Consider the following 23,724-nt stretch of genomic DNA (forward strand, 5'->3'; position numbering starts at 1 on the left):
TTTTTGGAGTAGGTCTTATATTTCAAGCCTACTCCAAAAACTCTGAAAAATCAAACTAGGGCTTATTTTCGGTGTAGGTTTTATTCTCTGAGAAACAGGGTAGGTTGTGTGTGTTTTTAATTTTTTTCCTAATCTTATTACATTTGTTGCTACTTTTTTCTTTTTTCTTTTTAAACCCTCTTTAAAGTGCATATATCAGCAGGAGTCAACCCCCTTACTCCAAGCATAAAGCCTGGTAGGGTTGATCGAGCAAATTAAAATGCTTGCCTTGTGAAAATGAATTGTGGCATTCCTGAGAAAAAAAGGCTTTTATTCCTTATACAAGTAAGGTTTTCAGTGCACTGTGAGGTATGGCCAGCAATAGAAAGCTGCGGAGCTGAAGTGCATTGAGAAGACCCCGCCACTTGGTGCACTGAAGCCCTTACTTGCATAAATGAATTTCTACCCCCTTCCCCCAAGACAATCGTCAGTTTAATCAGCAGGGTCAACCCTCAAGGCAGTATGCCTGGCTTAATACGGTTGATCCTGCTGACAGACACCCTCTAAGCATTTGTATAACAATATGTTTAGTCAGAGATGAATTGAAATGATCTGCTGAAATACTGTACGTGTCCTGCCATACATGAAGGGCCCTTTACACGGGCTGAGAATCGCACAGATTATGGCTAATGAGCGTTCATAGCGATGATCGTGCAATGTAAATGTGCAGTCATCGGGTAATCCGATCGTTTGTGCACATCGATGGCATTAGTGATCGCTCCTCCCTGTATTCTGGAGGAGATCTGCATGTAAATGCAGCGGTCTCCTCCACCAGCGATGAGCAGATTGTCGGGAAGGAACGCTTTCTTCCTGACTATCTGCTGTAATATTGTTGTCCCATAAGTGCACCCATTGTTTTTCTTCTACAGACACTACTCAAATGCTATCACCTGAGAACCTGTTTTCTCCATGTAGATGGTTTGTTTCACATATGAATAGAATGTAAGTTCTAGAATCTTCTGCAGCCACCCTGATAACATATGTACTTTTCTGCAGGTGGTCTATAAAACAAAAATGCCTTATGATCCTGAAGGAATATTAGGAACTATAAATTCAGTGGTAATGGCATTTCTTGGACTCCAGGTAATTAGATCTTTATAGTAAATGACATAGGACAATGATTCACGTGTCTTCATAGTAAACGCTGTAGCCTGTATCTACTGTAGACCTGTCCTATCAGCTGTGCCTGAGGTACAATAGAGGCCCTATGGGAACCTTGTTACGGCTGTGTTCAAAACAAAGCCACTGTATAGTTTGCATGAGGCTTGTGAAGAAGTTAAATGGGCTATCCAGGTATTTCATTTTGATGACCTATCCTCAGGATAAGTCATCCATATCGGATCGGCAAGGGTCAAACTCCCAGCATTCCCACCAATCACTGGAACTCCAGTGAGCACTGCGGTCTCTTCACAGCGCCATACATTGTATAGTGGCTGTGCTTGGTATTGCAGCTCAGCCCTATTCACTTGAATGGGACTGCGCTGCACCTAGGCCTTGTGACCGATGTATGGTGACGTTACTGGTCTAGGAAGAGGCACAAGCACTCACAGAGGGCTGCAGCCTTTTTGAACAGTGGATTGGCAAAGGTTCTGGGAGTCGGACCCTGCTGATCTGATATTGATGGCCTATACTTAGGATAGGTCATCAGTAATAAATTCTCGGATAACACCTTTTAAGAATTAGGCCTCATTTTCAAGTTTGCCTTGAAAATGATAAAAAAAAAAATTGACACGGATCACGGACGCGGATGACAATCTTGTGTGCATCTGTGTTTTTTCACGGACCATTGACTTGAATGGGTCCGCGAACCGTTGTCCGTCCCAAAAATAGGACGGGTCATATTTTTTTGACAGACAGACGGGAAACACTGATCACGGACGCGGATGAACGGTGCATTTTCCGAGTTTTCAACAGACCCATTGACAGTCAATGGGTCCGCAGAAAATCACGGAAAACGGAACAACGGACACGGATGCACACAACAGTCGTGTGCATGAGGCCTTAGTCTAACGATTTGCAGTGCAGAAGAGGTTTTGAAAACGGCTGCGTTTTACAGCTGCTCATACCCATATTTTCTCGAAATGTCAAGGAAGACGTCAAAACTGATAAATGCATAATAGCTTTGCAGACATATCATGTACACCTAGGGTGTACATTCTTGGGTGCAATTTTCATTTTTAATAATTCTGTCTTTCTGCTGTGTTACAGGCTGGGAAAATTCTTGTGTTTTACAAGAATCAACACAAGCAGGTGCTGGTGAGGTTCTTCACATGGGGTGTATTCATGGTATGTGATGGCATATGGAGATAGATATAGATATCTATCTCTAATTAATATCATTACAGATTGTTGACGTTATTGATTCTTAGGCCAGTTTCAGAGGAGCATGATCACTGCATGAAACATGGTCCGTGTGGGAGAGCGAATTGCTGTAATGAACTCCGCTCCTTTGACCGAACCGCACGGCAGTATAATAGTTATAACATAATGCTGTGTGTCTGTCTGACCTCCACTATGATGATTTCTACTAACCTAATCAATCCCAAATATGGAAAAATATGTGGCTAGGTCCTCATACACAGCAGCTCCACTAGCTGCCCATCCAACTTGCAGCTAATTCTCAATCCATCCTTTATTCATTTAAAACAGGAAACATAATATAATATTTCATTTAAAGAGGTAAAAACCTTTTATACATCACATTTTATCTTTCTGTATTTCTGGATACGAAAAGATAAAATGTGATATAAAAGGATTTTTTTTACCTCTTTTTATATGAAATATTACATTTCCTGTTTTAAATGAATAAAGGATGGATTGAGAACTAGCCGATATTAGTCTGTGGATATACTTGTACTCACATAATGCCATCAGTAAGAATCATTACAGTTGAGGTCGGGCAGAGACACACAGCATTATAAATCAGTATAATGCCATGTGGTCCAGTCAAGGGAGCAGAGTTCCTGCTTCCACATTGAGTGTGTTTTTATCCAGTGAGCATGCTTGTCTCAAACTGGCCTTACAATGGATTTCATGTTTCAATTATTTTATTGGATTGGTGTTAATGGAGAATACAATAACACACAGTTTACCTATTACTAGAACATTCCAAAATTGCCTTCCATCAGAAGCATTTACTGTTACAAAGTGTATTCCGGTTTCAGCATTTGTTTTAAACACAGAAGTTATGCAATTCTCCAATATAATGTGTTTCACTTCCACTGTTTTCAAGATCCCTGCTAGCAGTCATTAAATTAATTGTCTGGGGATAAAAATCTAGAAATTAGGACACACATGTGACAGCTTGTTAGAAGACCCAGCAATGATAACTGTACTGTAGGATCACCTGTGCACCAAGTTCTTGACTAGGACAGACATTCATTCACTGGCAGTAAACTATAAAGGTTTCTACTGTATGATAGCAAGCAGAGATCTTGAAAGTTGCAAGGAATTGATACAGAAAGTATTTTGAAAAAGTTTATAAATTTTTTTTTAATCATATACATTTTGATTGAACAGTTTTTCTTCTGAAATGATGAATGTCCATCTTGTCTCAAGTACGTTCCATCATATTTTACAGAGGTATTCTGGTTCCATCAAAGACTAAAGTGTATGTTATGGAACCAGAATACCTCTGTAAAGTATTATGGAACGTACTTGAGACAAGATGGACATTCATCATTCCAGAATAATCTGTACAAGCATTAACAAATGTGTAGAAAATATGCAGATTATAATTTTATTTTATTTTTTTCTCTCTTCTTTCTAGGGTGTCCTTTCTGCAATTTTGACTAAATGCTCAACAAATGAAGGTTTTATTCCGGTGAACAAAAACCTCTGGTAAGACAGAAAATGCAAACCGTTCACTGACTTAGGCCTTATGCACACGACCGTTGTGTGCATCCGTGGCCGTTGTGCCGTTTTCCGTTTTTTTTTGCGGACCCATTGACTTTCAATGGGTCCGTGGAAAAATCGGAAACTGCACCGTTTGGCAGCCGCATCCGTGATCCGTTTTTCCTGGCCGTGAAAAAAATAAGACCTGTCCTATTTTTTTTCACGGCCAACGGTTCACGGACCCATTCAAGTCAATGGGTCCGTGAAAATCACGGATGCACACAAGATTGTCATCCGTGTCCGTGATCCGTGTCCGTGATCCGTGTCCGTTTTTTCCTATCATTTCAATGGCAAACTTGACTTAGATTTTTTTTTCATTTTTCATGTCCGTGGATCCTCCAAAAAACAAGGAAGACCCACGGACGAAAAAACGGTCACGGATCACGGACCAACGGAACCCCGTTTTGCGGACAGTGAAAAAATACTGTCGTGTGCATGAGGCCTTATCGACATGCGTGATTTTTACCTTTGAAAAACTGAATATTATTTATATGTTCTTACTGTCTGCATACAGTCAGGTCCATAATTATTGGGCATCGACACAATTATAACATTTGTGGCTCTATACACCACCACAATGGATTTGAAATGTAACAAACAATATACGCTTTAACTGCAGACTGTCAGCTTAAATTTGAGGGTATTTACATCCAAATCAGGTGAACGGTGTAGGAATTACAACAGTTTGCATATGTGCCTCCCAGTTGTTAAGGGACCAAAAGTAATGGGACATAATAATAATCATAAATCAAACTTTCACTTTTTAATACTTTTGTAGCAAATCCTTTGCAGTCAATTAAAGCCTGAAGTCTGGAACGCATAGACATCACCAGACGCTGAGTTTCATCCCTGGTGATGCTCTGCCAGGTCTCTACTGCAACTGTCTTCAGTTCCTGCTTGTTCTTGGGGAATTTTCCCTTCAGTTTTGTCTTCACCAAGTGAAATGCATGCTCAATCGGATTCAGGTCAGGTGATTGACTTGGCCATTGCATAACATTACACTTCTTTCCCTTAAACTCTTTGGTTGCTTTTGCAGTATGCTTTGGGTCATTGTCCCTCTGCACTGTGAAGCGCCGTCCAATGAGTTCTGATGCATTTGGCTGAATATGAGCAGATAATATTGCCCGAAACACTTCAGAATTCATCCCGCTGCTTTCGTCAGCAGTCACATCAATAATTACAAGAGAACCAGTTCCATTCTCAGCCATACATGCCCACGCCATGAAACTACCACCACCATGCTTCACTGATGAGGTGGTATGCTTAGGATCATGAGCAGTTCCTTTCCTTCTCCATACTCTTCTCTTCCCATCACTCTGGTACAAGTTGATCTTGGTCTCATCTGTCCATAGGATGTTGTTCCAGAACTGTGAAGGCTTTTTTATATGTCGTTTGGCAAACTCTAATCTGGCCTTCCTGTTTTTGAGGCTCACCAATGGTTTACATCTTGTGGTAAACCCTCTGTATTCACTCTGGTGAAGTCTTCTCTTGATTGTTGACTTTGACACACATACACCTACCTCCTGGAGAGTGTTCTGGATCTGGCCAACTGTTGTGAAGGGTGTTTTCTTCACCAGGGAAAGAATTATTCGGCAATCCACCACAGTTGTTTTCCGTGGTCTTCCGGGTCTTTTGGTGTTGCTGAGCTCACCGGTGCGTTCCTTCTTTTTAAGAATGTTCCAAACAGTTGTTTTGGCCACGCCTAAAGTTTTTGCTATCTCTGATCTCTATCTTTGGATCTCATCTTGAGAGTTGACAGCAACAGATTCCAAATGCAAATGGCACACTTGAAATGAACTCTGGACCTTTTATCTGCTCATTGTAATTGGGATAATGAGGGAACAACACACACCTGGCCATGGAACAGCTGAGAAGCCAATTGTCCCATTACTTTTGGTCCCTTAGCAAGTGGGAGGCACATATGCAAACTGTTGTATTCCTACACCGTTCACCTGATTTAGATGTAAATACCCTCAAATTAAAGTTGACAGTCTGCAGTTAAAGCACATCTTGTTTGTTTCATTCCAAATCCATTGTGGTGGTGTATAGAGCCAAAAATGTTAGAATTGTGTCGCTGTCCCGATATTTATGGACCTGACTGTAGATGTAGCCAGTGTTGGACTGGAGCACCTTAGGCATGATCACCATCTAGCTGTACCGTGCCCACCTTTTATTTTTCGCCTCTGTGTGTAAATATAATTAGCATTTATAATGCATATCCTGAAAAAGGACTAATGGTTTATCTTTTTAAATAACTGTAAAATAGCAGTAAACCCCATCATGAAGTACACCTCATCTGAACATTGGATGGGGTTGTATGCAGTTAGGCTGGATTCACACATTTGTATCACTTGGATGTGTCACAGCCTGACTACGAGTTTAACTGACCTGAACACACAGCATTAGGGCTCATGCACACAAATGTACTGGTATTTTCTTTTTCTTGTCCGTTCCTTTTATTTTTCCATTTAAAAAAAAAGTTACTGTGTGCATTCCGTTTCCGTATGTCCGTTCCACAAAGGTATAGAACATGTCCTATTATTTTCCGGATTACGGAAGGATAGTATTGTTCTATTTGGGGCCAGCTGTTCCATTCTGAAAAAATATGGAATGCTCACGGACGTCATCCGTGTTTTTTGCAGACCGCAAAATACATCTGGTCGTGTGCATGAGCCCTTATAGGGATCTATGATGCTGTGAGTTCAGGTCACCTAAACCCAAGGTATCTACGCAAATATATAAATGGGCCATACAAAAAATACGGTGAAAAACTGTTCCATGTCAAATGCCCTCAAAAGATAAGGGGGCACTGCCTCCGACTGGAGAAGAAAAAGTTCAGTTTCCAGAAGCGGAAAAACTTCTTCACTGTAAGAACTGTGAATCTGGAATAGACTTCCTCCGGCCGTGGTCACAGCAGGAACAGTGGACAGTTTCAAAAAGGAAGGGTTTAGATGAATTCTTAAAAGTAAACAACATAAATGCTTATGAAAACATGCAGAAATCAAATTCTCAATTCCATCTGGGATTCACATCCCCACCTATCCCTTGGTTGAACTTGATGGACTTATGTCTTTTTTTCAACCGCATTAACGATGTAACAAGTTCAGGCTGTGACACATTTGAGTTAGGCTACATTCACACTGGCGGCAGCAGGGCCCAACAGGCTGTTCCGGTGGGGGAACAACCTGCCATATCCGTGCTACTGCTAGTCCACCGTGTCCAGGTTCGGCCGCAGCACAGCAAACATGCCGAGAGGCAGCCGGACTTCAACATGCTGCGGTTTTTGTCAGGCCACCTCTCTCCTTTTAGTGAATGGGGCCGGAGCGGACTTCTGGTGGCATGGTGTACTAGTGTTAGCACGGATCCGGCAGACTGTAATAAATGGATATTATAAGTTACATTTACAGAAACAAAGGAATTTTGTGCTTGAAATATAAGGTTTACACTTATTGTGGCATTTTGTTTTACAGTGACAGTATCTCCTGTCCTCTGAAAGTGTCCATTCAGCCCCCTGAATGTCTATGCGCATGTTGTCTACCTGCAAGAGCACATAGATGATCCTTCATATGTTCATGTACTTTTAACCCATATATAGGTCCATCTCCTATGTGACGACGTTAAGTTCTTTTGCTTTCTTCCTGCTGATGGTGATTTACTTTCTGGTGGATGTAAAAAGGGTTTGGATGGGTGGCCCATTTTTCTATCCAGGTAAGAAAATGGCAAATCATAAAAATAAAAAAACACCATATACACTGCACCAGTGGTTAGGATAAAAAAGTATCAACATTATTATTTTTTCTTTCTATTTTTACATATTTTTGCTGCATAGGTTAAAAAATGTCCACCTGTTGCCTAGGCTTAAGTTTCTCAACATGTTAGGCATGATTTATTACAACAGTACACACATCTGGCCCAAAATTAGTGTTTATTATGGTGATACCATGACAGTATGGTGTTTCAGCCCATAAACACAATCTGGCTTGAAAGATGCGAACTATGCTTACGGGCTAAAATGTTGATTTAATGATGAGAACTGGTTTTATAAGGGTCCACTTCCCTGAGTCTGCACTCAAATGAAGGTATGTCATGAAGACTAACAGTAGATGTGTTAATGTTTTGAAGACTGATTACATGAAGATGTATTATTTGTTAGTGGGGAAAAAAAGACCTCTCGGACAGTATACCTAATTCAGACCCCAGAAAGGCTTCTCCAATTAATGACCCTAATCCACTAAAAAGAACGATTACTGACCTCAGTTCACTTTCAGACACCAAATCACACAAGGTCCTAACACTTACCAGCTTAAAGGGGTTGTCTCACTTCAGCAAGTGGCATTTATTGTGTAGAAAAGTTAATACAAGGCACGTACTAATGTATTGTGATTTATCCATATTGCCTCCTTTGCTGGCTGGATTAATTTTTCCATCTCATTATGCACTGCTCGTTTCCATGGTTATGACCACCCTGCAATCCATCAGTGGTGGCCGTGCTTGCACAATATATGAAAAAGTGCCGGCCTCTCTAGCAGCCAGGACCATGGGAGTGCTCATAGGCTGGTGCTTTTTCCTATAGTGTGAAAGGACAGCCACCGCTGATTGATTTCAGGGTGGTCGTAACTATGGAAACGAGCAGTGTATAATGTGATGAAAAAATGAATCCAGCCAGCAAAGGAAGCAATATGGACAATCACAATACCTTAGTAAGTGCCTTGTATTAATTTTCTCTACTTTAGTAAATGCTATTTGCTAAAGTGAGACAACCCCTTGAAGGATTTTGTAAGCAGCATCATATACAATGCCAAAATGTCCTGACACTGGCAAGTATCAGGACCTTGAGTACCCGGCCAAGCTGGTAGTTATGATTCTGATGGCAAGCCTTTAGTCATGGATGCATTGATGGCAGCTCAGTTGTGTACGGACAGCTGGTGTGACATCCCTAGTCCGCATTTCGACCCCTGCCCTAAGATGCAGTTCAGAACACTGTCAGTGGTATTGTATTTTGGTCTTCAGAGATCAGTCATGTAATGAGGGTGGTATAATACAAGTTCGGTACATGAGCAGTTAGAACGAAGAAGAGGATCAGGTCCCATCCTTTGAGATCAAGGAAGCCTTTGAATTTGGGCTGTAAAGTAGCTACATGCAAGAAACATGTCGCAAATTAAACTAGCCTTGCACAATGTAGTTTTGCAGGTGTTTTTATATTCGTATCCAGGATTAGGTTCCCTTTAAAAATGTCACTGGCGCCATGCTGCCTTCACTGAGGAGAGCATGGTTTAGAGACAGCAGTCTGTCCCTTCCGTGATGACAGTCAGTGCTTTAAGTACTATATTGGAGAATGGAGTACCGAACACTGTTTTGCACTTCCTGGTGCCAGCAAAACCCGACGGTCATCCAACAGTATTATAAATATGCGGCACATGGAATATTCTTTGCAATTTAAAGGTAGTGATTTTGACATTAAAAAGGTTCATGATCCAGTTTATAGGTAATTGAATGTTGCGTAACCACTATCCATATGTGAGTCGGATGTTTCGGTCCATAGGGACCTTCTTCAGCGGCTTGGAGTTTCTGTGGTCAGAGATGAAGGGATTATCTGGATTGTGAAAAATCGCTAAAATTACCTTTTTATATTGAAAAGAATATTCCGTGTGGCGCATATTTATACTACTGCTTTAAGAATACCGACATGATGAACCTCACTACAAGGGAGATGAGTTCGAGGAGAGGCTTCACCTCCTGACAATTTATTTACATGTTACGCATGGGATAGAAACCTGACGATCATAGTCAGGAGACAGGGGGAGTGTAGGGCCAGTGAGTCTCATCAGACACCTCTCCCTTGCAAACGGCAAGGTTCGGCAGATCCGTACTCGGTGAGGGCAGCATAGTAGAGGTGAACTTTAAGGTGGTTTTCTAGGTTACAATTAATAGCTGCATGCTTCCAAAAACAGCACCACTGAGTGGTCACTTCCTGTGATGAGAGGTACCAAGAAGTAATGACAAAGTTCACATCGCTATGAGCCTCTTTAAAACAATTTTAATCAACTGTACAATCTTACAGGGGTTCTGCAGTTTGTTTTAACTGATGATCTATCCTCTGGATAGATCATCAGCATCTGATTGGTGGTGGTCCGACACCCAGGACCTCTGCCTATCAGCTGTTTGAGAAGGCAGTAGCGCTGCGGCCTTCTCGCTGTTTACCGCAGGCCCAGTGACGTCACGACTAATATCAATGGCCTGGGCGGAGCTAAGCTCTGTTCACTTGAATGGAGCTTAGCTCCGCCCAGGCCAGTAATACAAGTCGTGATGTCACTGGGCCTGCGGTAAACAGCGAGAAGGCCGTAGTGCTACTGTCTTCTCAAACTGTTGATCGTCAGGGGTCCCGGGTGTTGGACCCCCACCAATCATAAGCTGATGAGCTATCCAGAGGATAGCTCATCAGTTTATAAAAACTGCAGAATCCCTTTAAATAGAATCCATTTTCCTCCTCAGGGATGAACTCTATTCTTGTTTATGTTGGCCATGAAGTCTTTGAAAACTATTTTCCGTTCAAGTGGAAGATGCAAGACAATCAATCACATGGACAGCACCTTACCCAGAATCTTGTAGCTACTTCTATTTGGGTCCTGATCGCATATATCCTGTACAAGAAGAGGATATTCTGGAAGATTTGATCTGTCATCAAGAACTGGACCATACAGTAATATCTACCTGGCATCAATTTGTGGATTTTTTTTTTTTATGTCTTTCTCATTACATAAGCCACTATAAAAGGGAAAACACTTATTTTATAAAGTTGTCTGTGGCCTCCGCAGTTGAATTCATGTATAAACTAAAATGCGAGCAAACACTAATGATGCAAGTTTATCTCCAGTTGCACCTTTTTATCCTTTAGCCAGACCTGGAGCTGTCTACTTTTCCAAAAATGTAAAATGTTATTTTTATGATTTTAAAATATTCTATGAATGGGCATGAAGCAGTCCATTTAATAAACAGTGGTTCAAGTCTGGAATGAGATGTTACGGTTTATGAATTTGTGAAATATAGTTGGATATGAGAACCATGTCGGATCACTGTCATTCACTTAAAGAGGACCTGTCAGTCCTCTGAATGCTGCTCTACATTCTGCTGTTCCTCTGGTATTCCTCCTGGGAAAAAAAAAAGCATGAGGAAAATAGTAATGCCCAGTTCATAAATGTAATCATGTTTCCAGAAGCAATAACAGACATGGCATCTAACCTTGGTGCTTAGGTTAGTAATGCTATAACATCAATTTCAGTAGGATACCTCTGACCAAAAAAAAAAAAAGTCATGGCAAGGCTTCCAGCAGGATACCATTTGCACACTTCCTTGGCCTGCGCTGTAGCCAGATTTTTCACCAATCGAGCATTTATGGGACCAGCTGGGATGCCAGATTCAGCTACCTATGAGTGTGCAGGATCCACAGGCCCAGCTGTAGGCAAATGTGCCTTGGGATACCGTACAGAACCGGAATGCCTTCACCCAACTGTATCTGATCTTGTATCCAGGTTAGAGGTGGCCCAACAGGACACTAGAGCTTCCTTTAGCTTTTAATACTGTTACTACATGAAGGAGTTGGAATCAAATGAAATGTAATATTTTATTTTTTTGTGAATGAGTGCATTATGTTAAGTCTCAGTAGGAAAGGAATCGCTCCAGAGCTACCTGCTGGAATACTGCTTCCAGACTCCAGCAATGATGGATCCTCCGTATGTGCACATGCTTGATAAATGTTACTGGTTCAGGTCCGTGACGATCTGGATGTCATACACTGGAGTAAATATATGGTATTATCTGGATCTACAGGTGAAACTCAAACTTTTCACGATATTCAAATTTTTAATTTATTTCAGTAATGCAACATGAGAGACTCATTACATGCAAAGCAAGATATTTCAAGCCTTTGTTATAAGTTAGGTGATTGTGAGTTTGGGGTTTTCATAAGCTGTAAGCCATAATCTCAGGTACCCCTTTGTGCCTACAATATAGAACCTTTTCACAATATTCTAAATTAACTTTTGCACGATAGTCTAATTTTTCAAGTTTCACCTGTATGTGAATATCCAGGCTGCAGTAACTGCATGCAGATTGCTAATGGCCAGGTAGACTTAAGCCACCACAACTACAGCAGCAGCAAGAGTTCCACAAGTTATATGTAGTGCACCAATATTTATGCACAATGTCTAAAGGAAAAAACACTTTATTTACAGTGACATGTGGAAAATACATGGACACAATAACCATATTTACAATACAAGGCTGCAATCTTAGCACGTTCAGTGTTATGCTAAGCATTGCAATAGCAAAATCTTTTCATTAATACAAAAGTGATGTAAGACAACCATGAGGTTTTCTGTGCAACGGGAGACCTGTCGTTCCATAGCCAGCCGGAAGTCTTCTTTCACTCCTTTTGTAATGCCACGGGTCACTGTATGATGTCTGCCATAAAATAAAATAAATGCTTTCAAAATATAAATATCAGTGTTTTAATCTACACGGCTTTCCAGCCATTTGAGGTTGACGCCATATCCAATCAATATACCATCAGTCTGAGTGGTAGGGCCCCTATCCATGCCTAGCACAACAGCTATTTAAAAAGTGTAACCTCCCCATATTCTAGTCATCATAGGGGTAGATCCCCCATTGATCAGACAAACATTGATAACCTAAAATACATAGGTCTTCATTTTTAATGGTGAAAAAATGTTGGATTACCACAAGAGTCCTGTCACTGAGCAAGTAAGAAATTAATAGGGGAGTATAATAGTCATAGTAGCACAGACTACTTGAAGTCCCAATGAAATAATGTGGTTAGCCACGCTACTCGAAAACGATTGCGTCTCATACAAAAACCACTTGAACAGCATTAGCACATCGCCACACTCACTAGTCATCTTGGTAGTAATGTAAGCTACAAAACCTATATAACCTCAAAGTCAAGAGTGTGCAACATTTTATAGAGAAATATTCCTGGTCAATGCCATCATTGGAAACTTACCTTGCTATTGTGTACTTTTATCGGACTATCTGCCATAAATAACCCCAAGTTAAAAAGAGGACCTGTCACCACAAAATGCAGTGCAATCTGCTGGCAGCATGTTATAGAGCAGGAGGAGCTGAGCAGACTGGTATATAGTTTTGTAGGGAAATACTTAGTAAAACTTGTGGTTTATACATTTAAATCTCTGCTCTTCCTGATTTTATTGTTCATGCAGGGGAGGTGTTCGCAATGTGTAAAGGCCCTATTACACAGGCAAATGGAAGCGTGCCCTACCGTCAATCACCTGCTCGTCAGCGGAGGAGACAGTTACTATTACATGCAGAGATCTCCTCCTCAGTATAGGGACGAGCGATCACTAATGCATCGCTCCTCCCTATACTAGGTCGTTGTTTGCCAGCAGCAGAGTGTCTATTACATGGCGCGATCTGCCACCGGCAAACTAGGATTTTTTTAACAAGTTAAAAAGGTTCTGATTACTCGATGAACGGGCATTTGCTTATAAGCCACAGAAAAATCCACCCCAAGATCTGCATATACACACTTCAACAAAAACTAAATAACAAAAAAAAAAATGTTGGATTGCTACTAGGAATGAGCGAATTAACTTCGGATGAAACGCCCAAAGTCGATTAGCACATATTTAGGCTTCATTTATATCGGCGTTCAGCTTTATTTAGGAGCAGGAGAACGGAAAGGACGGAGAAGGGACATAACTGAGCCCTTAGTACCCCATAGACTATAATGGGGTCCGTTACGTTTCCACTCAGAAGATTATTTTTAAGCAGAGACAAAAGTCCTGCATGCACAACTTTTGTCTCCGCTCCAAAATAATCTGAGCGGAGACATAACGGACCCCATTATAGTCTATGGCAGGGATGGCCAACCTGAGGCTCTCGGGCTGTTGCAAAACTACAACTCCCAGCATGCCTAGACTGCCTACAGGTATCAGCCTACAGCAAAGCATGATGGGAGTTGTAGTTTTACAACAGCTGGAGAGCCACAGGTTGGCCAGCCCTGGTCTATGGGGTTCTAAGGGCTCAGTTATGTGCCTTCTCCGTCCTTTCCGTTCTCCTGCTCCTAAATGGAGCAGGAGAACGGAAAGGCTTAACAGTGATGTGAACGAATCCTTACTTTGTTTGAATACTGTATGGAGCGAGCGCTCTGTACAGTATTAGAATGTATTGGCTCAGATAACCTGAAGTTATTACTTTGTGAAATCTCGCGAGACTTTGCCTAATAACTTCATAAATCAATTTCTACTGTAAAAAAAAAAACATTTTCTGAACTCGGGTTCGGTTCCACTTTGAACCAAACCAGAGTTTGGGAATTTTTTTTACAGTAGAAATTGATTTATGAAGTTATTACCCGAAGTATCGCGAGACTTCACAAAGTAATAATTTCAAATCATAGGAGCCAATACATTCTAATACTGTACAGAGCACTCGCTCTGTACAGTATTCAGAGTATTATGTGAATCGACTTCAGAGGTTTCATCTGAAGTAGAGTCGCTCATCCCTAATTGCTACCATACGGAACCTGCATGCCTCCATGCCCAACCGTATCTCATCTTGGAACCCGTATGCCTGTAATGCCCAACCGTATCTCATCTTGTATCCAGGCTGGAGGTGGCCCAACAGTATACTAGAGCTTCCCATCAATTGCAGAGTTTTCCCCAATAACCTTCTCCTTTGGCTCCAATATAATAAATGCCTACTGAACATATACCATTACATTCATTCATATTTATTCAATTCCAACAACTGCTTGGTGTGTTATTTTTGTCAATGAGCGTATTACATGCAGATTTGCCGCAAATTTTACCTTTTGCATAAATTTGATTAATCTGTGGTGCGAAATTCTGCATGAGGTGTCACCCATCAAGTCTTATTTGAAATAGATGTGCTTTTATTTAACTGGATCACCTGTCACATCTTACACTCCAACTCCCTCACCATTCCCCCCTCTATCTGGCATGGAGACTCAAAATACAGTGCCCTAAACCATTCTCTTCTGTACAAATAATGTCTTGGCATATAGTCATACTGTTCTACAGAGTGTATAATGGGTGATTTATGTAATTGTCACATGTGATGTAGAAGTGGCCAGCTGGCAACATACACCAGTCACTCATGGGGAGAATGCTGAATGTCACAAATTTACACTGAGATGAGGAATCAAACTGAAATAAAAAGAATATATGGGCAAAGTACTGCACATAAAACATCAAAAACTATGGGGCTGTGACAAAATGTTGACTGACACCGCACATCATGAGCAGGTTTTGTGGACTTAGTACCTGTCACTGGTTGCTATGCTGGCCTGTAGGACAGGCATGAATTCCTGCTGCAGCAACCCCAGGGTAGTGCTAGAACTCCTTCAAAAACAGCAAAGAGTATTAACTTATCCTTAGCTGCAAAACACTATAGTGAAAAACAAAAAAAAACTAATAGCAGATACTGTAGCTATATAAAGTCCAGACATACTCTCTAAGACACTTTATTTCATGTTCCTGGCTATAAAGGGCTGTGGATCTAGACTCACCTCATCCACTTGATCGCACAGCCGGTATCCTCTTCTTTCTTCAGGACTTGCAAAAGGACCTGTGGTGAGGTCCTATCTTCATTCAGCAGGACCTGTGGTGACATCATCGCAGGTCCTTTTGCAAGTCCTGAAGAAAGAAGAGAATACCGGCTGCGTGATCAAGTGGATGAGGTGAGTTTTTTTTCTATTATTTTTAACCCCTCAATGGCTATTTTAATTTAGCAGTCGAATGGTATTATTTTCCGATATAACCATGTTAGAACGGAAAATAATAAAGTGAAGTTCGGGTCCCCATTGACTTTAATGAGGTGTGGATTCGGGGTCAAGTTCGGGTCCCAAACCTGAACTTTGACCTGAAGTTCGGCCGAACCCGGCGAGTCCGAACTTTCACGGGTTCGCTCATCCCTAATCATAAGATCTATTGTTGCATATTTAAGGAAACAGAAAAAGATGCCACTGAGGCCTACAGTATTGCACGTTTTCTGACTTCTTTATTATCTTACACATCTAATTTCCTTCATGTTTGATATTACTAGGCTAAGAAAATGTAGGTCACCCTACTATACCATATGTGTAACAGAATATTTAAAGAAATGGAGTTAATAAAAGACACTCACTTGAGCAGCACTCCTTGATTGGGGATCAATTCCAAATGAATCTTACCCCCTTCTTGGGTCCGCAAATAAGCAAACTCTTCAAGCATGTCAATGTCTGTGGACAAAATTCAGTACATGATACAGGTGAGAAAGATGTCCAACAAGGGATCTCACTAACACAGATATACAGTACAGACCAAAAGTTTGGACACACCTTCTCATTCAAAGAGTTTTCTTTATTTTCATGACTATGAAAATTGTAGATTCACACTGAAGGCATCAAAACTATGAATTAACACATGTGGAATTAAATACATAACAAAAAAGTGTGAAACAACTGAAAATATGTCATATTCTAGGTTCTTCAAAGTAGCCACCTTTTGCTTTGATTACTGCTTTGCACACTCTTGGCATTCTCTTGATGAGCTTCAAGAGGTAGTCACCTGAAATGGTCTTCCAACAGTCTTGAAGGAGTTCCCAGAGATGCTTAGCACTCATTGGCCCTTTTGCCTTCACTCTGCGGTCCAGCTCACCCCAAACCCATCTCGATTGGGTTCAGGTCCGGTGACTGTGGAGGCCAGGTCATCTGGTGCAGCACCCCACCACTCTCCTTCATGGTCAAATAGCCCTTACACAGCCTGGAGGTGTGTTTGGGGTCATTGTCCTGTTGAAAAATAAATGATGGTCCAACTAAACGCAAACCGGATGGAATAGCATGCCGCTGCAAGATGCTGTGGTAGCCATGCTGGTTCAGTATGCCTTCAATTTTGAATAAATCCCCAACAGTGTCACCAGCAAAGCACCCCCACACCATCTCCTCCATGCTTCACGCTAGGAACCAGGCATGTAGAGTCCATCCGTTCACCTTTTCTGCGTCGCACAAAGACACGGTGGTTGGAAGCAAAGATCTCAAATTTGGACTCATCAGACCAAAGCACAGATTTCCACTGGTCTAATGTCCATTCCTTGTGTTCTTTAGCCCAAACAAGTCTCTTCTGCTTGTTGCCTGTCCTTAGCAGTGGTTTCCTAGCAGATATTCTACCATGAAGGCCTGATTCACACAATCTCTTCTTAACAGTTGTTCTAGAGATGTGTCTGCTGCTAGAACTCTGTGTGGCATTTACCTGGTCTCTAATCTGAGCTGCTGTTAACCTGCGATTTCTGAGGCTGGTGACTCGGATGAACTTATCCTCCGCAGCAGAGGTGACTCTTGGTCTTCCTTTCCTGGGGCGGTCCGCATGTGAGCCAGTTTCTTTGTAGCGCTTGATGGCTTTTGTAACTGCACTTGGGGACACTTTCAAAGTTTTCCCAATTTTTCGGACTGACTGACCCTCATTTCTTAAAGTAATGATGGCCACTAGTTTTTTTTTTAACTTTGCTGCTTTTTTCTTGCCATAATACAACAGTCTATTATCTATAATACAAGAGTCTAATCTAACAGTCTATTCAGTAGGACTATCAGCTGTGTATCCACCCGATTTCTCCACAAAGCAAATGATGGTTCCAACCCCATTTATAAGGCAAGAAATCCCACTTATTAAACCTGACAGGGCTCAAGAGAATGCCGAGTGTGTGCAAAGCAGTAATCAAAGCAAAAGGTGGCTACTTTGAAGAACCTAGAATATGAAATTTTCAGTTTCACACTTTTTTGTTATGTATATAATTCCACATGTGTTAATTCATAGTTTTGATGCCTTCAGTGTAAATCTACAATTTTAATATGAAAATAAAGAAAACTCTTTGAATGAGAAGGTGTGTCCAAACTTTTGGTCTGTACTGTATGTATATCTAAGTCCTACTCATTTTTGTACAGATGTCTTGTATATAAACAGCTATAACCAACCATTTAGTCTACTGTTCATCAGGGTCTGCTATCCAACGCTCACATAATGTAGAGGACACAGAGTACAAGCTTTGAATCCTAGGCACCTCCAATAAGAAGATGAGAGTGTAGTGCATTGGGGTTTAGAGGGCAGAGTCCAGAGGCATACAGCACATGGCACTCTATACGCAATGTGGTGAAGGAGATAAAATATTGATGAGGAATATTAGAAAAAAGTATTAGTAAGCACGCTTATCATAGACTAGAATTAGGCTGCATGCACACGGCCCTGTTCCGCGGCCGAGATCGGTCCGTATAGTGCGGCCGAGAGCGGACTCGTATAGTGTATTACTGTACAGCAGCGGCGGCATGAAGCGCACGGCGTCATAGCAACCAATGACGCCGTGCGCTCCTGCTCTGAACAGGAATCCAGACCGGTATACCACGGACCGCTCTTGGCCGCGGAACACAGCCGTGTGCATTCGGCCTTAGAAGTACATTTTAAACAATAAAATTCCGGTTGACTACAGCTTAGGAGCAAACTGCATCCCCAGTTAAATGGGCATTCCCACCTTAACCCCTTCAGGACCTTGCCATTTTTCACAAATCTGACATGTGTCACTTTATTTGGTGATAACTTTAAAATCACTTTTACTTATCCAAGCCATTCTGAGATTGTTTACTCGTGACACAATGTACTTAATGGTAAATTTGTGTCACTATGTTTTACTTTTTTTTATATAAATAAAGGGAAAAATTCATAATCTTCAAAATTTCAAATTTTTCTGCTTTTAAAAAAAGATAGTGATACCTCCTAAAATAGTTATTACTTTACATTTCCCATATCTCTACTTCATGGTTTGGATCATTTTGTAAATGACAATTTTCTTTTTTTGAGACGTTAAGGCTAGTTTCACACTAGCGGCAGGACGGATCCGACAGGCTGTTCACCATGTCGGATCCGTCCTGCGGCTATTTCGCCGTGCCCGCGGACCGCCGCTCCGTCCACATTGACTACAATGGAGACGGGGGCGGAGCTCCGGCGCAGCACGGCGGTGCACGGAGAAAGCCGCCGGACTAAAAAGCCTGACATGCAGTAATTTTAGTCCGGCGGCCTTTCTCCGTGCAGCGCCGTGCTGCGCCGGAGCTCCGCCCCCGTCCCCATTGTAGTCAATGGGGACGGAGCGGCGGTCCGCGGGCACGGCGAAATAGCCGCAGGACGGATCCGACATGGTGAACAGCCTGTCGGATCTGTCCTGCCGCAAGTGTGAAAGTAGCCTAAAAGGCTAGAAGCAAATCTTAAAAAACCCAATTTTTAAGGACCAGTTCAGGTCTGAAGTCACTTTGTGGGGCTTCCATAATAGAAACCACCCACAAATGGCCCCATTTTAGAAACTACACCCCTCAAGGTATTCAAAACTTATTTTGCAAACTTTGTTAACCCTTTAGGTGTTCCACAAGAATTAAAGGAAAATGTAGATGAAATTTCCGGAATTCACTTTTTTGGCACATTTTCCATTTGTATCCATTTTTCCAGTAACAAAGCAAGATTAAAAGCCAAACAAAACTGAATATTTATTACCCTGATTCTGTAGTTTACAGAAACACCCCATATGTGGTTGTAAACTGCTGTAAGGGCACACGGCAGGGCGCAGAAGGAAAGGAGTGCCATGTGGTTTTTAAGAGATAATTTTAAGTTGCCATGTCACATTTGAAGACCCCCTGATGCACCCCCTAGAGTAGAAACTGCAAAAAAGTGACCCCATTTTGGAAACTACGGTATAAAGTGGCAGTTGTGTTGGTATTATTTTAGGGTGCATATGATTTTTTTGTTGCTCTATATTACACTTTTTGTGAGGCAAGGTAACAAAAAAATAGCGGTTTTGGCACTGTTTTTATTTTTTACAATGTTCGTCTGACAGGTTAGATTATGTGCTATTTTTATAGAGCAGGTTGTTACGGACGCGACTATGCCAAATATGGCAACTTTTTTGGGCTGTTTCAGTTTTACATAAAGTATTTTTGAAAAGCCATTTTTATTTTATTTTTTGGGTTCATTTTTTTTCAGTATGAGATGACGGTTTGATTGGTACTATTTTAGAGTGCATATGACTTTTTGATTGCTTGGTATTACACTTTGTGATGTAATGTGAAAAAATGGCTTTTTGACAATTTTTTTTACGGTGTTCACCTGAGGGGTTAGGTCATATGATATTTTTATACAGCAGGTTGATACGGACACGGCAGTAACTAATATGTATACTTTTTTTTAATTTAAGTTTTACTCAAATGCATTTTTGAAACTGAAAAAAAACCTCATGTTTTAGTGTCTTCATATTCTTAGAGCCATATTTATTTTTATTTTTTTGGGCGATTGTCTTAGGTAGGGTCTCATTTTTTGCGGGATGAGATTACGGTTTAATGGGTACTATTTTGGGGTGCGTATGACTTTTTGATTTCTTGGTGTTGCACTTTTTGTGATGTAACAACAAAAAATGATCGTTTTAGCACAGATTTTATTTTTTCTACAGCGTTCAGGTAAGGGGGTGGATCATGTGGTATTTTTGTAGAGCCGATCGTTACGGACGCGGCAATACCCAATATATGTCTACTATTTTTTCTTGAAACTTTTTTTTTCCATTAGGAAAAACACTTTTTGTCCCACTCAATTTATTGCATGTCAGCTTGTATGCTGACAGCCTATCTGTGAGACCCAGCCTAAGGGAGTTACAAAAACTGCTGAGGGCAACTACCTCCCCACTCATTGTCTCCATGGATGTGGCAGCTGCCACACCAGTTGGAACAGGGGTCCCCGTTCTGGAGATTGGTGCAGAACCCACATCTATCAGACATTAATGGCATATCCTCTTTAGCTGTGTGAATAGTGCTGAACATAATTTTTATTTTATTTTTTAGTTCCAACTCATCTAAACATACATCAGAAAACAGACCAGAGTTTAAAGAATTGTAATACTGTTAATATATACAGTTGCAAGAAAAAGTATGTGAACCCTTTGGAATGATATGGATTTCTGCACAAATTGGAAATAAAATGTGATCTGATCATCTAAGTCACAACAATAGACAATCACAGTCTGCTTAAACTAATAACACACAAAGAATTAAATATTACCAATGTTTTTATTGAACACACCATGTAAACAATCACAGTGCAGGTGGAAAAAGTATGTGAATCCCTAGACTAATGACATCTCCAAGAGCTAATTGGAGTGAGGTGTCAGCCAACTGGAGTCCAATCAATGAGATGAGATTGGAGGTGTTGGTTACAGCTGCCCTGCCAAAAAAAAAAAAAAAAAAAAACACACACACACACACACACACGTTCTGAGTTTGCTTTTCACAAGAAGCATTGCCTGATGTGAATGATGCCTCGCACAAAAGAGCTCTCAGAAGACCTACGATTAAGAGTTGTTGACTTGCATAAAGCTGGAAAGTGTTATAAAAGTATCTCCAAAAGCTTTGCTGTTCATCAGTCCACGGTAAGACAAATTGTCTATAAATGAAGAAGGTTCAGCACTGTTGCTACTCTCCCTAGGAGTGGCCGTCCTGTAAAGATGACTGCAAGAGCACATCACAGACTGCTCAATGAGGTAAAGAAAAATCCTAGTGTCAGCTAAAGACTTACAAAAGTCTCTGACATATGCCAACATCCCCGTTAGCGAATCTATGATACGTAAAACACTAAACAAGAATGGATTTCATGGGAGGATACCACAAAGGAAGCCACTGCTGTCCCCAAAAAAAAATAATTGCTGCACGTTTACAGTTTGCACAAGAGCACCTACATGTTCCACAGCAGTACTGGCAAAATATTCTGTGGACAGATGAAACTAAAAGTTGAGTTGTTTGGAAGAAACACACAACACTATGTGTGGAGAAAAGGAGGCACAGCACACCAACATCAAAACCTCATCCCAACTGTGAAGTATGGTGGTGGGGGCATCAGGGTTTGGGGCTGCTTTGCTGTGTCAAGGCTTTGACGTATTGCTATCATCAAAGGAAAAATTAATTCCCAAGTTTATCAAGACATTTTGCAGGAGAACCTAAGGCCATCTGTCCACCAGCTGAAGCTCAACAGAAGATGGATGTTGCAACAGGACAACGACCCAAAGCATAGAAGTAAATCAACAGAATGGCTTAAACAGAAGAAAATACGCCTTCTGGAGTGGCCCAGTCAGAGTCCTGACCTCAACCCAATTGAGATGCTGTGGCATGACCTCAAGAAAGCGATTCACACCAGACATCCCAAGAATATTGCTGAACTGAAACAGTTCTGTAAAGAGGAATGGTCAAGAATTACTCCTGACCGTTGTGCACGTCTGATCTGCAACTACAGGAAACGTTTGGTTGAAGTTATTGCTGCCAAAGGAGGTTCAACCAGTTATTAAATCCAGGGGTTCACATACTTTTTCCACCTGCACTGTGAATGTTTACATGGTGTGTTCAATAAAAACATGGAAACATTTAATTATTTGAGTGTTATTAGTTTAAGCAGACTGATTGTCCATTGTTGTGACTTAGATGAAGATCAGATCACATTTTATGACCAATTTGTGCAGAAATCCATATCATTCCAAAGGGTTCACATACTTTTCTTGCAACTGTATATCTCTTACCTAACCAATCCCTCACTGCTCCACTTTCAACTCTTCCCGATCCCCTGCAGATCTGTACTTACTGGTGCCTTTTGACACACAAAAAATGACTGCTGATGACTGCCAATCACTAGTGGTCCGAGAACGGCCGAGTATTGTTCTTAAAGTCTGGGCCTTAAAGGGGTTTTCTGGGTGTTTAATATTTAATACTGATGACCTATCCAGGAGTCGGTCGCCCCCCCCCCCCCCCACACCAATCTGATATTGATTATCCAAGGTTAAAGGGACTCTGTCACCACTTTCTAACCCCCACTTTTAAAACTATAGTTCTGTCCATGGAGCCCCTGTGATTTCAATGGTGTTGTTATATGCAAAATCCGCAGGCTCGTTTTGATAAAAAAAACTTTTATCTAACCTGTCAGTCATGAGGATAAGGTGCCCAGGGCGTTTCTCCTGGTCTGAACATGCCGCCAGCCGCCGTTGGTGCCCAGCTCCTCCTCTGCCTTGAATTTGCGCCGCCTGAATGTCAGGAAATGCCTCCGGCTCTCCCTCAGTCCCCCCTCCTTCTTTTCTAAGATCCCGCGCGTGCAGCAGTGTTCGCGTTAGCGGGAGGTTGAGCGAAGTGCGCATGCGCATGCGCACTTCGCTCAATGAGGCTGAATCGAAAAGTCCGCACGGGCGCATCAGGCACAGGCCTGTGCGCACGCGCGAAATTTTAGAAAAGGAGGGGGGACTGAGGGAGAGCCGGAGGCGTATTTCTTGACATTCAGGCGGCGCAAATTCAAGGCAGAGGAGGAGCTGGGCACCAACGGCGGCGGCATGTTCAGACCGGGAGAAACGCCCTGGGCACCTTATCCTCATGACTGACAGGTTAGATAAAAGGTTTTTTTACCAAAACGAGCCTGCGGATTTCGCATATAACACCACCATTGAAATCACAGGGGCTCCATGGACAGAACTATAGTTTTAAAAGTGGGGGTTAGAAAGTGGTGACAGAGTCCCTTTAAACATCCGGACAAGCCCTTTAATGACACAGTAATACATTTATTTATTTTTTTCTAATTAAACTGATATGGCTGTATGCTGCCTGTTTTATGCCTGGGATTACTCTCCGTTCAGAATGCATGGGGATAAAACTGATCAGTTCTTTTCCGGTATAGAGCCCCTAGGATGGAACTCTATGCCGGAAAAGAA

The 23,724-nt window shown here is 41.5% G+C and overlaps 2 protein-coding genes across 3 annotated transcripts in view; one reads left to right on the forward strand and one right to left on the reverse strand.

Annotated features, from left to right (window-relative positions):
• The window catches only part of LOC122945817 (heparan-alpha-glucosaminide N-acetyltransferase-like), a 56,393-nt gene extending 45,448 nt beyond the window's left edge, over positions 1-10,945 (forward strand). Inside the window, 5 exon segments of the mRNA XM_044305041.1 lie at positions 1,036-1,122; positions 2,248-2,325; positions 3,809-3,879; positions 7,529-7,641; positions 10,426-10,945. Of these exon segments, the coding sequence (XP_044160976.1) occupies positions 1,036-1,122; positions 2,248-2,325; positions 3,809-3,879; positions 7,529-7,641; positions 10,426-10,607 (531 nt within the window). The 3' untranslated portion in view covers positions 10,608-10,945.
• A 590-nt stretch (positions 10,946-11,535) lies between these two features.
• INTS10 (integrator complex subunit 10) overlaps positions 11,536-23,724 on the reverse strand; it is a 57,862-nt gene continuing 45,673 nt past the window's right edge. The window contains exons 16-18 of one of the 2 annotated variants that reach the window (XM_044305026.1): positions 16,114-16,207; positions 15,252-15,329; positions 11,536-12,393 (exon numbers count right to left, since the gene is read on the reverse strand). In XM_044305026.1, the coding sequence (XP_044160961.1) occupies positions 12,237-12,393; positions 15,252-15,329; positions 16,114-16,207 (329 nt within the window). In that variant the 3' untranslated portion in view covers positions 11,536-12,236. The remainder of the gene's footprint in view (positions 12,394-15,251; positions 15,330-16,113; positions 16,208-23,724) is intronic. The other variant, XM_044305029.1, reaches the window with a different exon arrangement.

This window comes from Bufo gargarizans, chromosome 1, assembly GCF_014858855.1.
Source record: "Bufo gargarizans isolate SCDJY-AF-19 chromosome 1, ASM1485885v1, whole genome shotgun sequence".
Lineage (NCBI taxonomy): Eukaryota > Metazoa > Chordata > Amphibia > Anura > Bufonidae > Bufo > Bufo gargarizans.